The sequence below is a fragment of the Lithobates pipiens genome, unplaced genomic scaffold (assembly GCF_037356315.1).
Source record: "Lithobates pipiens isolate NorthernLeopardFrog02 unplaced genomic scaffold, aLitPip1_a1.2 Scaffold_19, whole genome shotgun sequence".
NCBI classification, from domain to species: domain Eukaryota; kingdom Metazoa; phylum Chordata; class Amphibia; order Anura; family Ranidae; genus Lithobates; species Lithobates pipiens.
The window spans coordinates 488843445-488858454 of record NW_027507764.1 but is presented as its reverse complement, the minus strand read 5'-3'; the positions used below and the strand labels follow the sequence as shown (position 1 = coordinate 488858454).

Here is a 15010-nt window from a genome sequence, read left to right as displayed (position 1 = left end):
TCATATTATATGGTTTTGGTAAATCTGAAGGAAAAACTCAGCAGATAATCTGATAGTGTGTATGGGGCTTAAGGAATAATGACAGCAGTCTCCAGCACAGTGAGAGCAATCATTTTACCCCATGGATGGATGGATGGGGGAGGCAAAAACCAAAACTAATAGGACAAGATGTTGTGCGACTTTCCTCATGATTAACCTCGGTCAATAGTGCTTCATAATTTATTACATTGTATCTGGCTGAAAACTGAGCGCTTGTGAGATTTTCAGCTAATGTCTGTGAGCTGCTTGGGTGGGTAGGCAAAGGTTGCTTGTCAATGTCCTCCTCCCATGCAGAGGTGTAGAAATCCTTGGTGATTATATATGGGTGCTACAGGAAAGTGCCACACGAACTAAACTTCCATTTTCAGCAGGTACAGAAAGTATCTGTTGATTCCATCAATCCTCCTTATAATAGTGATGAAGGAAGGTAGACTTGTTTGAAGTCCATCCTTGTTAACAACTATGACTCTAATGCCCTATACACATGATGAGATTATCAGAGGAATGATCGTCTGTTTTTTATTGCATTCTAATCTCAGATCAAATCTGAGTTTACTAAAGTCACAAATTCCCGCACAACAGAAAAAAAAAAAAATTCGGAAGTCATGTCATGTGTTGTAATGCATTTGTATTGCATTTTCGAATGATAGCTGTTCAGATTAAACGAAAATCGTACAATCTGACATCGTAAAAAAAAAAAATTCTGTGCATGTCCGATAGAATAATATCGGATGAACTGTCCTGATCGGCTCTTGAAAGCTCTGTATGAACAATCCGATTATCGTACGATCAATTAGAAAGCAGTATTTTCCATACGATTTTCTGATCATGTGTACAGGGCATAACCATGAACGCAGTGCAAGAGTAAGGCTGGGTTCACACTGCAGCAATGCGGGAACGCTGCGAATCCGCTGCGGGTTCCCCGCATCGCATGCCTACCGGCGGCAGTTCACACTGCCCTATGCGAACTGCTGGGAGTGTCAGTGAAACGTTAATGAGACCCCCAGATCAGTTCGCATATCGCAGTGCGATCTGCAAACTCGGACAGGAATCGGATCGCATGTTGTGAACACCCATGCGATCCACTTCTGCTGCGGACCAAAAAAAGGGTCCTGTGTGAGTTTGGGCCGGATGCAATGCGAATTCAGCCATACTATCTGTATGGCTGATCTCGCATCGCATGTGATTTGCAGTGCGGTGCGAATCACATCCGATCTCATCACCGCAGCAGTGTGAACCCAGCCTAAGGCCCCTTTCACACTGCTCTGTAGCAAAATCTTTTTCTGTGTTTCATATGCATTTTTGGACCCCCTGCCGGTGAAAAATCGGACATATGACTCAAACACAAATTGCGGGTGCGATTTCCATCCATTTCAATTGGAAGCTGTGTTTTTGGTGCCTTTTTCAAACCCCACCTGAGATGCAGCCTGCAGGACTTTTCAAAACTCACTACACCCACAGCTCAGTGGTGTAAAAACACATCCTATAGGATTTAAAGAATAAAAAATTACCTGTGGGTTTTTTTTTTTTCTTTCTTGAAAGGTATAAATACAGGAAAAAATGTATCGGTGTGAAAGGGGCCTTAAAGTGGTTTTAACCGCTTTAGCCCCGGACCATTTTGCTGGCCAAAGACCAGACCACTTTTTGCGATTCGGCACTGTCGCTTTAACTGACAATTGCGCAGTCGTGCGAGGTGGCTCCCAAACAAAATTGATGTAGTTTTTTTTCCCCCACAAATAGAGATTTCTTTTGGTGGTATTTCATCACCCCTGCGGTTTTTATTTTTTGCGCTATAAACAAAAATAGAGTGACAATTTTGAAACAAACGCATTCTTTTTTACTAATACCCCCCAAAAATATATAAAAAAACATTTTTTTCCCTCAGGCCAATACGTGTTCTTCTACATATTTTTGGTAAAAAAAATTGCAATAAGCGATTATTGATTGATTTGCGCAAAAGTTATAACGTTTACAAAATAGGGGATAGTTTTATGGCATTTTTATAAAATTTTTTTTTTTTTTTTTTTTTTTTACTAGTAATGGTGGCGATCAGTGATTTTATTTTATTTTATTGTGATTGCGACATTATGGCGGACACATCGGACATTTTTGACACATTTTTGGGACCATTGTCATTTATACAGCAATCAGTGCTATATAAATGCAGTGATTCCTGTGTAAATGACACTGGCAGTGGAGGGGTTAACCAGTGGGTGGCAGTGTAGGGGTTAAGTGTTCCTAGGGGTGTGTTACTAACTGTTGGGGGCTGGGCTTTGTGTTAGTGAACACTGATCTCTGCTCCAATCACATGGCGCAGAGATCAGCATCACTTGTTGCTAGGCAGAACGGGGAGATGATGTTTACAACGGCATCTCCCAGTTCAGCCGCCCTGAGGTTGATCGTGGGTATGCCCGCGGTGATCGAGTCCGCGGGACCCGCGACCGGACTCACAGGGGGTCCCAACCAGCACGCAAGCGCGCCGCCGGTGGTGTGATGGCAGGGCGGCATTTACGATTGGACGTACCTGTATGCCAATATGCCTGCCCGTGCCATTCTGTCGACATACATCGGCGTGCGCTGGTCGGGAAGTGGTTAAACAATAAAGAAAAAAAAAAACCCTGCAAGACAAAGGGATAATGAGCTAGTATGTATCAAATACTAGTTTATTATGAAATACTTACCTTAGATCAAAGGTGTTGCAGCGGTCCCCGCACATGGCTGTGACCCCGGAAATGCCTCCCAGAGTTATTTGCGGGCTCCGGCTTTGTGATTGGCTTGCATGCACGAGCAGGGCCGCTGATAGAAATCATGGGGCCCCGTACAGCCTTCCTGACGGGGGCCCCTCCTTCAGCCCCACCCCTGACCCCACCCATTGCCCCTCCCAGACCCCGCCTTGAAACAAAGTGTAGGTTTGTCTACAAGTGATATTTGTTTTTCTCCAGCCAGTTATAGGTTTGATTATCCAATAGAAATACTGTTTTCAGATGAGAACATACCTCTTTAATATTTATATGTAATACAAACCATTAATTAATAAATAAAATGGTATTTTTGGTATTATTGCAGAGTATTGTCAGGGTATGTATTGCAGAGTATTGTCAGGGTATGTATTGCAGAGTATTGTCAGGGTATGTATTGCAGAGTATTGTCGGGGTATGTATTGCAGAGTATTGTCGGGGTATGTATTGCAGAGTATTGTCGGGGTATGTATTGCAGAGTATTGTCGGGGTATGTATTGCAGAGTATTGTCGGGGTATGTATTGCAGAGTATTGTCGGGGTATGTATTGCAGAGTATTGTCGGGGTATGTATTGCAGAGTATTGTCGGGGTATGTATTGCAGAGTATTGTCGGGGTATGTATTGCAGAGTATTGTCGGGGTATGTATTGCAGAGTATTGTCGGGGTATGTATTGCAGAGTATTGTCGGGGTATGTATTGCAGAGTATTGTCGGGGTATTTATTGCAGAGTATTGTCGGGGTATTTATTGCAGAGTATTGTCGGGGTATTTATTGCAGAGTATTGTCGGGGTATTTATTGCAGAGTATTGTCGGGGTATTTATTGCAGAGTATTGTCGGGGTATTTATTGCAGAGTATTGTCGGGGTATTTATTGCAGAGTATTGTCGGGGTATTTATTGCAGAGTATTGTCAGGGTAAGTATTGCAGAGTATTGTCAGGGTAAGTATTGCAGAGTATTGTCAGGGTAAGTATTGCAGAGTATTGTCAGGGTAAGTATTGCAGAGTATTGTCAGGGTAAGTATTGCAGAGTATTGTCAGGGTATGTATTGCAGAGTATTGTCAGGGTATGTATTGCAGAGTATTGTCAGGGTATGTATTGCAGAGTATTGTCAGGGTATGTATTGCAGAGTATTGTCAGGGTATTTATTGCAGAGTATTGTCAGGGTATTTATTGCAGAGTATTGTCAGGGTATTTATTGCAGAGTATTGTCAGGGTATGTATTGCAGAGTAGTAGTAGATGTTGAACTTCAAGCCCCCCCCCCCCCCCCCAAGCAAGCATACACCTCACCTGTGTAATTGTTAGCTCAGCTGCCTTGGCCCCAGCAGAGATCACTTTCTCCCTCTTCCTGAGTGTCCACAATAGCTCGATCGCCGGGCCCCTGCTCTCTCTGCTCCTCTCACTCTGCTACTTCTTCTCACGCGGGGAGAGAGAGAGAGAGGAATATCACTCCGCAACACCATAGGATATGCTGGCCGGGACTTGTGCGGTGTGCGGAGCATGAGGAGCGGGCGCAGAAGACGTATTCTTCCACGCCCGAAATACAACAAATAGTCCCTCCCCTCCCTGCAGCCGCATACAGAACAGATTAAGCACATCTGTAAAAAAAAAAAAAAACGTTACCGAGCGGCTGGGGGTGCGGACGATGATCGGTGGAGGAGAATCTTATTTTTTTTTCATTAAAAATTTACTTTGCAGTTCAGGTTGCCCGGGCCCCCCTGCTGGTCAGGCCCGGTACAGCAGGGCCAGTTGTACTGGCCTATCAGCGGCCCTGTGCACGAGCCTCTGGTCATGGCATGGGACCAGCAGGACATTTTTTCAGGCACATGTGTCAATGAGGTCGGCACATGTGGATACAGTGACTATCTCCCAAACTGTGCACATTTGGGAGATATTCATGGTACCTACAAGTAAGCTTTATTATAAGCTTACCTGTAGATAAAAGTGGTGTGACAGAGTTTACAACCATTTTAATGTAGCCACCCAGGGACAGGAAGTGTTATTCACAGGAGTGCCAGGTGAAAATAAAGAGAAAATCCTGAAAAAAAGAAAACGAATACAGCCACTACAATAAGGCCACTTCCACACTGAGGTGTTTTAGCGCTAAAAATAGCGTCTGTGAAGTGCCTCTCCAGTGTGAGGGCCGAGGGCTTTCACACTGGAGCGGTGCGATTGCAGGATGCTAGAAAAAGTCCTGCAAGCAGCATACTTGGGGCAGTGGAGGAGCGGTGTGTACATCGTTACTAAACCACCCTGCCTATTGAATCGAATGGGCAGCGCTGCCAAAACGTTTAGGCAGTGGCAATACATGGGCGGTATTAACCCCTTCGGCCGCTAATGGAGGTTAAAAGCGCTCCCCGCTAGTGGTGCTAAAATGACAGTAAGGTGCCGCTTTACCTCCAACGCTCTCGCCGCCCCAGTGTGAAAGTATTCTTAGGGACTGGTAAGCTGCAATATGGTACATTTATTTTGGAGTGTGGATATGCCTTTAAATGCTTAAAAAGTCAGTATTGTGTCAAGTTGCAGGCTGTAACCTCTGTTATCTTTGGAGCATCTTTGAAGTTTAAAGGTCCCCTGATAACAAAAGATCAGCATAGAAGAGCGGTCTACTAATGTATAACTGATATATATTACACAGAACATGTGGACCCTTTACATGACCTTCTGCTTTTAAACTTCTTATGCAAACACTCTAAAGCCTGCTACATACTATTAGTGTGTTTTTTATTTTATTTTTATTTTTTTTTCAGTGTCAGCTCTGGTCGGAGCCGATGTACTAACCATGTGAGGTTCAGCAATCTCCCCCGCTAAGCTGTTGTGTTCTGACAGGGGGACTGGCCAGAACTCTCCGATCAGCGATCTCCACCATTGGTTGAGAGGGATTGGGAGTCGGTCGATGCAGGTTTTCCAGCATGCTCCTCCGGCAGAAGCTGACCAAACGGCCGGCTTCTGTCGACAGACTGAAACACACAGCCGATTGTCGGCTTTTTTTGGAAACTTCTCCTGACATTCGGCCTGTGTGCACCTGGCTTTAGTTTTGGTGACTTTATTTTGGAAAGGTAAGGGGAATTACTAAGCTGTACCTTTTTTTTTTTTTTTTTTTTTTTTTTTTTTTTTATAATGGATGATCTGACATCAAGCATAATGATTTACTGATGTAATAGGTTTTATACAAATTATTTGTTAGCAATATATCAGTAGTGATAACAGAGAGATGGATTCCCCAGCATTATCACATAGTAACCAATCGGATCACGTGTCACTGATTGTCCAGGCATGACTCGCATATTTGCTGAGTGCCTGATTGGCTAACTATTCTTAAAGTTTATCTAAACACAACACCAAAAATGTATTCTATTGCAGCTTTCTAGTTCCTAGATGCGGAGGTGTGTTTTTATTTTTATTTTTATTATATATTTTTTTTTTTTTCCCTGGGCTTACCCATTATGTTTTCTTGATGATTCTGCCAGTAACATCCTCCTGTCCCTTTGTGGCTACACTCAACTCTCTCTATTAAAGGCAGCTGTGGTTGTTATACAGTCTGGAATTAGAGCTTTTATCATTTGGTGAGGATGTCAGCCAAATGAATGCTATGCTATAAATGAGGGTAACCTGTATAAAATGGAATGCTTGTCTCTATAAAGCTTTTTATCTTGTACAGGCTTTCTGATATTTCCTGCAGTCTTCCATGCTGGATGTCTGGTATGTGTGGAACTTAGATCTTAGTGTTAAGAAAACATTAATGGTTAACCTCTTCACGACCACACTACAGTACGATCGCACACCGCATGATCGTGCTTCTCGCGTGCCCCCTGCAGTGTGCATCCATAACAAATCATGGATAACAAATCATGGTAAAGAGCCAATCACAGCGGCGCTTTACCACGTGATCAGCTGTGTGTGTAAACAGGATTTACCAGTTATCGGCATTCCTCTCGTCACATTGGCAGCGCATGAGGAGAGCCGATAACCATCAAATCTACACTGACATTTGGGGCACTGATCATCGGTGCAGCCTCATCAGTGAAGGAGAAAAATTTTACTTATTTACAAAATTTTATAACAGAAAATAAGCAAAACTTTTTTTTTTTTTTTAAAGCGGGAGTCCCCGGGACTCCGCTTTTTTTTTTTTTTTTTTTTTAAAGTCAGCAGCTACAAATACTGCAGCTGCTGACTTTTAAAATAGTGACACTTACCTGTCCAGCGTGCCCGCGATGACGGCACCCGAAGCCGATCTCTAGATTGACACTCGAGTGCTGCCGCCGCCATCTTGGGTATGGGAATCAGGAAATGGAGCCTTTCGGCTTCATTTCCCGGTTCCCTACTGCGCATGCGCGAGCCGCGCTGCGCAATGAGGACGGTCCCCGCTGCCTCTGGGATCTGTGTGTTTCCCAGCAGGCAGCGGGGCACTTGCGGAAGGGGGCGGGCACTTGCGGAAAGGGGCGTAATGTACGCCCCTTTCCGCAGAGAGCTAGCCCGGAAGTGGGTGCAGTTACCTGGATTATCCAGGTAACTGCACCCCCCTCCCCCCTGAAAGGTGCCAATTGTGGCGCCGGAGGGGGGGAGGAATCCGATGAGCAGAAGGTCCATTTTAGGGTGGACCTTCGCTTTAATGTCATCTTTTTTTGTTTAGCAAAGAATAAAATGGCCAATAGTGATTAAATACCACCAAACTAAAGCGCTCTGTCTCAAAAGATAAACATTTTGTTTGACAAATTGTGCAGTCATGCAACGCTGTACCCAAAGTGCAACAGCACAGAAAGCTGAAAATGGGCAAGAAGTGACCCAGTAGACAAGTGATTAAAGTAGAGCTCCAGCCAAAACAGAATCCTTTAGAAAAAAAAAAAAAAAAGTGTTTCCTTACATTTCAGGATCCTAAAGTGCAAGACAATGCAAAAATTTAAAGGAGGATGGGATTTGAAAAAAAAAGAGAGAAAAACATTCATACTCCCCTAAGACTGCTTTCACACTGGGGCCGTGCGGGCGTCAGCGGTAAAGCGCCGCTATTTTTAGCGGCGCTTTACCGTTGTTTTAGCGGCGGTCTGCGGGCGCTAGCGGGGTGGTTTTAACCCCCGCTAGCGGCCGAAAAAGGGTTAAACCCGCCCGCAAAGGTATTGCCGCGCTGTCCCATTGATTTCAATGGGTAGGAGCGGTGAATACACCGCTCCTTCACCGCTCCGAAGATGCGGCTAGCAGGACTTTTTTCACTGTCCTGCCAGCGCACCGCCCCAGTGTGAAAGCCCTCCGGCTTTCACACTGGAGTGAAAGGGGCCGGTTTTTTTCAGGCGCTACACAGGCGCTATTTTTAGCGCTGTAAAGCCTGAATACCGCCCCAGTGTGAAAGCAGCCTAAGTGGATGCTGCATCTGTTCCCCCGCTGCAGAGAACTGAGTGATTACATGACTGCTTATCGCTCCAATCTCAGTCTTCACTGGGCAGACTGTCAGTCACTGGCTCTCTGCTCTGCCCTTCTAGTGCTCCCTAAAACACCAGACTGGATGGGGTTGGAGCAGCTGGCTCTGGCTGTCAGCGGCACATTGAGAGGCTGAGCCTCTGTGAATGAATACAAAACTTCCTCCGATTGGCTAGAGGGTATGACATCTCTCCTCCTCAGCCAATCAGAGGAAGATTTTATATTCATTCACGGAATACAGACTATTTTGTTTGGGGTGTGAGAAGGCTCTGTCCCACAGCTGGGACATAGCTCTGTGTACTGTATGTAGCTGAAGTTGCATATAGTTCATACAGTGCTTGGAGCCAGTGCAGCATTTAGCGAAGAAAATGGTTTGTTTGGACCGGCTTGGTCCAGATGAACTGTTTAACCACTTTGTTACTGGGCACATTCACCCCCTTTCTGTTAAGGCCAAGTTTCGGCTTTCCGTGCTGTCACACTGTGAATGACAATTGCGCTGTCATACAACACCGTATCCATATGAGGTACTGAGGTGGTTAACGTGACAGAAAACATGGAGTCTGGCTTTAATAAAGGGCTAAAACATTGGAAAATACACATGTAGTGTTGCGTTTTGCGTACATTTTACTCCTAATCAATAAAAGAAATACCATGTGCACATCATGTTATGTAAATTTTTACATTTGTTTTCATGTTAGGCCCCTTTCACACTGGGGAGGTGGGTGTGTCGGCGGTAAAGCGCTGCTATTTTTATCTGCGCTTTACCATCGGATTTGCAGCACTATTTGGTCGCTAGCGGTTTTACCCCCTGCTAGCGGCCGAGAAAGGGTTAAAACCACAGAGGCGCTTTGCCGGTGGTATGGTTGTGATTCCCCATTGATTTCAATGGGCAGGAGCGGTGTATTCAGCGCTCCAAAGATGCTGCTAGCAGGACTTTTTTTTTTTTTTACCGTCCTGCTGGTGCACCGCTCCAGTGTGAAAGCCCTCGGGGCTTTCACATTGGAGACAAAGCAGTGGCTATTTCAGGGCGCTTTGCAGGCACTATTTTTAGCATTGTATCGCCTACAAAGTGCCGCAGTGTGAAAGGGGTCTAAAGGTTCTTTAACCACTTAAAAACCGGCCCATAGCCGAATGACGGCTACAGGGCGGTTGTTTAACTCTGGGAGACCATCATATGACGTCCTCCCAGAATTCCGCTCTCTCACGCCCCCTGGGGCGCGCAATCGAGAGCATCCGTGACCGCCGGGTCCGTCCATCACGGATCACGGTAATTGCTCATTGCGGCCGTTTACCACGTGATCGCTCCGTCAAATGACGGAGTGATCACTTGTAAACAAACCGACATGTTATGACGCCGGTTCCTCCCTCCCCCTCTCTGTACCGATCAGTACAGCGGAGGGGGAAGAGATCTGTGTCAGCAGCGATGTGGGCTGCATCTGCAGTGCCCACATCGCTGCTCACCGAAATTTAATCCCTCAATTCCCTGCCAATACTCTGCAGTGCCCGCCAATACTCTGCAGTACAATTCCTGCCAATACTCTACAATACCCTGCCATAAATTGCCATACTTGGAAGATACCCAGCCATACTCGGAACATACCCAGCCATAGACATCCCTCGCCGCCCTCTGGTGCTTCTACCGACTCGCCAATACGATCAAAGCCAGAATCTTTTCTTTTTTTATTTTATCGGGCTTCCCAGCTTAGAGGTGAGATGTGGGGTCTTATTGACCCCATATCTCACTGTAAAGAGGACCTGTCATGCCATATTCCTATTACAAGGGATGTTTACATCCCTTGTAATAGGAATAAAAGTGATCAAAAAATTTATTTTTGGGGAAAAAAAATGTCAAACTAAAATAAAGTAAAATGAACAATAAAAAATAAAAATAAAAATGTAAAGCGCCCCTGTCCCCATGTGCTCGCATGCAGAAGCGAACGCATACGTAAGTCCCGCCCACATATAAGAATACTATGTTCAAACCACACATGTGAGGTATCACTGCGAACGTTAGAGCGAGAGCAATAATTCTAGCCCTAGACCTCCTCTGTATCTCAAAAAATGTAACCAGTAAAAATTTTTTAAAGCATCGCCTATGGGGCTTTTTAAGTAGCGACGTTTGGCGCCATTCCACGACCGTGTGCAATTTTGAATAGTGACATGTTGGGTATCTATTTACTCTGCGTAACTTCATCTTTCACATTATGCAAAAATTGGGCTAACTTTACTGTTTTTTTTTTTATTTTTTATTTTTTTTAAGCACAAAACATTAAAAAAAAAAAAAAAAAAAAAAAAAAAAGCATTCGAAAAATTGCTGCGCAAATACTGTGCGAGATAAAAAGTTGCAACGACCACCATTGTATTCTCCAGGGTGTTTGCTAAAAAAACATATATAATGTTTTGGGATTGTATGTAGTTTTCTAGCAAATAAATGATGATTTTTACATGTAGGAGAGAAATGTCAGAATTGGCCTGGGTGCTCCAGAACGCCTGATGGTGCTCCCTGCATGTTGGGCCTCTGTATGTGGCCACACTGTGTAAAAGTCTCACACGTGGTATCGCCGTACTCGGGAGTAATAGCAGAATGTGTTTTGGGGTGTAATTTGTGGTATGCATATGCTGTGTGTGAGAAATAAACTGATAATATGACAATTTTGTGAAAAAAAAATAAAAAAAAAAGTAAAAAAATCTTGATTTTGCTAAGAATTGTGGGAAAAAAATGACAACTTTAAAAAACTCATCATGCCTCTTACTAAATACCTTGGAATGTCTTCTTTCCAAAAAGGGGTCATTTGGGGGGTATTTGTACTTTTCTGGCATTTTAGGGTCTCAAGAAATGAAATAGGCCGTCAGTCCTTCAGGTGTGATCAATTTTCAGATATTGGCATCATAGCTTGTGGACTCTATAACTTTCACAAAGACCAAATAATATCCACCAATCTGTACTTATTTTTACCAAAGATATGTAGTAGTATAAATTTTGGCCAAAATTTATGAAGAAAAATTACTAATCTGCTACATTTTATAACAAACAAAGAAAAAATAATTTTTTTACAGAATTTTCGGTCTTTTTTCTTTTATAGCATAAAAAACCGAGCGGTGATTAAATACCACCAAAAGAAAGCTCTATTTGTGTGAAAAAAAGGACAAAAATTTCATATAGGTCCAGTGTTGCATGACTGAGTAATTGTCATTCAAAATGTGAGAGCACCGAAAGCTGAAAATTGGTCTGGTTATTAAGGGTGTTTAAGTGCCCAGTGGTCAAGTGGTTAAAGAAAAGCAGTCAGGAACCGGCATTTGTAAGAGTCTGAATCTCGGCTTTTAGGATCCTATAATACTGTAGCTTACACCCCAAACCTGCACTTCTTATTTACTTATTATCTATTAGCAGAAAGGTTACTGTTGGGGCTGAAACGATTAATCGATAAAATTGATAATGAAAATCGGTGTCAACGATTTTCGTTATCGATTAGTTGGTCTGCTAACGGCACGCACCTTCTTCCCTGCATTTCAGTACCGCCTCTGTCCAAGTGTTACAATCCCTAAAAAGCTGGCAACATGCAACCAGGTACATCCACCTTTCTCCTCCTCTCCTCTATGCTGACGTCACTGTGGTATTCTCAGGCCCGCTCGCTTTGCTGCCACGGGAGAAGAGAGGAGAGAAGCGACCGGTCACGTGATCGCCGAGCTGTGATAAGGTGCCCCATCATTGGTGTTCTGGGGGGAATAGTGCCTTGTCGGGGGAGGGAATAGTGCCTCATCATTGGGGTTCCTGGGGGGGGGGTGGGATAGTGCCCCATCATTGGGGTTCCTGGGGGAGGTGGGATAGTGCCCCATCATTGGGGTTCCTGGGGGAGGTGGGATAGTGCCCCATCATTGGGGTTCCTGGGGGAGGTGGGATAGTGCCCCATCATTGGGGTTCCGGGGGGTGGGATAGTGCCCCATCATTGGGGTTCCGGGGGGGGGGGGTAGTAGTGCCCCATCGGTGTTCCTAGGAGAAATGGTGCCCCAAACCTTTGCTGTTGGGGGGGAATAGTGCCCCAATTTGAGGCATACACAGACCTCTCCTTCCTACACTCCGGTCTGGAGCTGCCATCTCTCCTTCCCACATCCTGGTCTGGTTCTTCCAGCCCACTTTTGTCCGGTCCCTTGCCATAGCCCACTCCCCCCTTTTGGGACTGATTCTTTGTCCAACCAAACACCCTTTCTATTGCAACCCCCTCTGGTCCGGTTCCTCTCCCACATGCCTCTTCCAAACTCCCTCCCAACCTACTCCCTCTAACGCCTGGTCTCCAAACTAGCTAAATCCCTCCCACCCTCCAGTAAGGTGGTCCCTCTCCCATTCAGGGACAGCCTCCTTACTGCATTGTCAGTAATGAATGAGGAAAACTAATCGATTATGAAAATATTCGTTAGTTGCAGCCCTAGTTACTGTTAAACTGGACATAATATATTTTTTTTTCAGCTGAAATCGAACAGATCCACCATTCGCGCAAATCTTGTGGATAGACGGACCCACCTGCTAGGCTACAGGTGGTGCCGGCTGTCAGAATACCTGGATAGTGCCTGCATCTGATTGGATGCAGGCACCGTTCGCTCACAGGTTTTTTTAACAACTCAAAAGGTAAAAATAGTGTAGCGCTTCTATAGTGATAAGTGTAATCAACATGTGTTAAGAGGGTAATCATATAACAAAGATCATATGAATAATATAAATGGGTAAAGTAAAGTCCAATAAAAATGGGTATAAGCTTCCGTAATGAAGCTGGTACGAGGATGGTTGAACCGTTTCAAAGTAAGAAGAAGATCCTACTAAACGAATGTGTCCATGTAAATCAGCTTGTCTGTAAACATTACGGAAGGTAGATAGATACTTCTTACCAACTCTGTTGGACTCACATAGTTGTATGACAGTTGAGTCTGTAAAGCTTGAGGTCTCAATCTGGGACCGAGGAGTGGATCGAGGAAGGTCCATCAAACTGGTGGGGAAACTCCAAACGACTGTATGCCCAATGATGTATTTCACAGGTGGAACATCAGGATAGTTTCTAATCCAGCTCAGACGCGACCCATTACACACCGATACTCCAATCACCCCAAAATGGAGGGGAAGATGTTTAAGGGTTTAGACCAAAAAGGAAAAAAAGAAAAAGAAAAAAGAGCTCCACATGGTGCGGGTCAGACGGTATAAAATGGTAATTTATTAAAAGTCAAAAAATTATTAATGACTTAGTGATCACAAAGAAATGGAATAAAAATAAGAGTAAAAGCAATGTAGGGTGCCAACAGCTAGACCGACGCGTTTCGACACATATGTCTTCGACAGGGGCAGTCGAAGACATATGTGTCGAAACGCGTCGGCCTAGCTGTTGGCACCCTACATTGCTTTTACTCTTATTTTTATTCCATTTCTTTGTGATCACTAAGTCATTAATAATTTTTTGACTTTTAATAAATTACCATTTTATACCGTCTGACCCGCACCATGTGGAGCTCTTTTTTCTTTTTCTTTTTTTCCTTTTTGGTCTAAACCCTTAAACATCTTCCCCTCCATTTTGGGGTGATTGGAGTATCGGTGTGTAATGGGCCGCGTCTGAGCTGGATTAGAAACTATCCTGATGTTCCACCTGTGAAATACATCATTGGGCATACAGTCGTTTGGAGTTTCCCCACCAGTTTGACGGACCTTCCTCGATCCACTCCTCGGTCCCAGATTGAGACCTCAAGCTTTACAGACTCAACTGTCATACGACTATGTGAGTCCAACAGAGTTGGTAAGAAGTATCTATCTACCTTCCGTAATGTTTACAGACAAGCTGATTTACATGGACACATTCGTTTAGTAGGATCTTCTTCTTACTTTGAAACGGTTCAACCATCCTCGTACCAGCTTCATTACGAAAGCTTATACCCATTTTTATTGGACTTTACTTTACCCATTTATATTATTCATATGATCTTTGTTATATGATTACCCTCTTAACACATGTTGATTACACTTATCACTATAGAAGCGCTACACTATTTTTACCTTTTGCTTGTTGAACTTTGTTTGTTTTGGTGTTGGCTGCTGTGCTTTTTTGTGTATATTCGACTATAGCGCAGTGTTTTCCCCCTATTTCTACTTTTTTAACAACTCCTTCAACCAAAGTTAATTGAGTTTTGTTGAAATGAATGGTGCCAGCAGGGTTGTACACGGCTCGCATTTTGTCAGAGCCAGCAAGAAATGGACAAAATGTCAGCAGTGTATGGCCGGCTTTAGGCTGCCATGGAGGCTGATTTGTCCCTTTACAATACAAATAATATTAAAAAATCAGGTAGTCCCTGAAAGTGAAGGCTGTGTTAAAAAAAAAAAAAAAAAAACACCCAGGAATATAGATTGCGATTATTACAGCTATGCATTAGTGACGGCTCTCTTTAGAGTTATGGGAAATTGGAATAAGTTATTGGTAATTCACAGTTGATTCATTTTTTTCCACCACAACAGATCCCGGTGAAGATGACCATGTTGGGTAAAGGTCTTGTCGTGTCGTCTCTCTCGTTCCTGGCCATTGAATCATACCGATGGAAGTGCAAGCATGCCGTTGTACATGCCAGCATTAAAGGTGTTTTATTTGTGGGCATTTGAACAATGAACAGAAGTCGTGTTTTCAGGTTTCTATACACAAATATGGCATTTATTTTCTGAAGAGACTAAAGTTGACTGGAAAAACTAGTGTTTGCCCATACTTGAAAAAGTTTGGTCTTTAGAGCCACTTGCTAAGCAGAACATGGCAGCCAATGACACGGGCAACAATGTATAATTTCTCTTCTCGGTTAAC

General features: G+C 43.9%; 1 protein-coding gene across 4 annotated transcripts in view; it reads left to right on the top strand.

The window, feature by feature from the left end:
* Positions 1-15010, top strand: part of RMDN1 (regulator of microtubule dynamics 1) — a 47239-nt gene that overhangs the window by 2154 nt on the left and 30075 nt on the right. For 3 of the 4 annotated variants that reach the window (XM_077492981.1, XM_077492980.1, XM_077492982.1), the window contains exon 2: positions 14677-14794. In XM_077492981.1, the coding sequence (XP_077349107.1) occupies positions 14677-14794 (118 nt within the window). Of the gene's footprint in view, positions 1-5807; positions 5837-14676; positions 14795-15010 lie in introns of those variants that run through there. The other variant, XM_077492983.1, reaches the window with a different exon arrangement.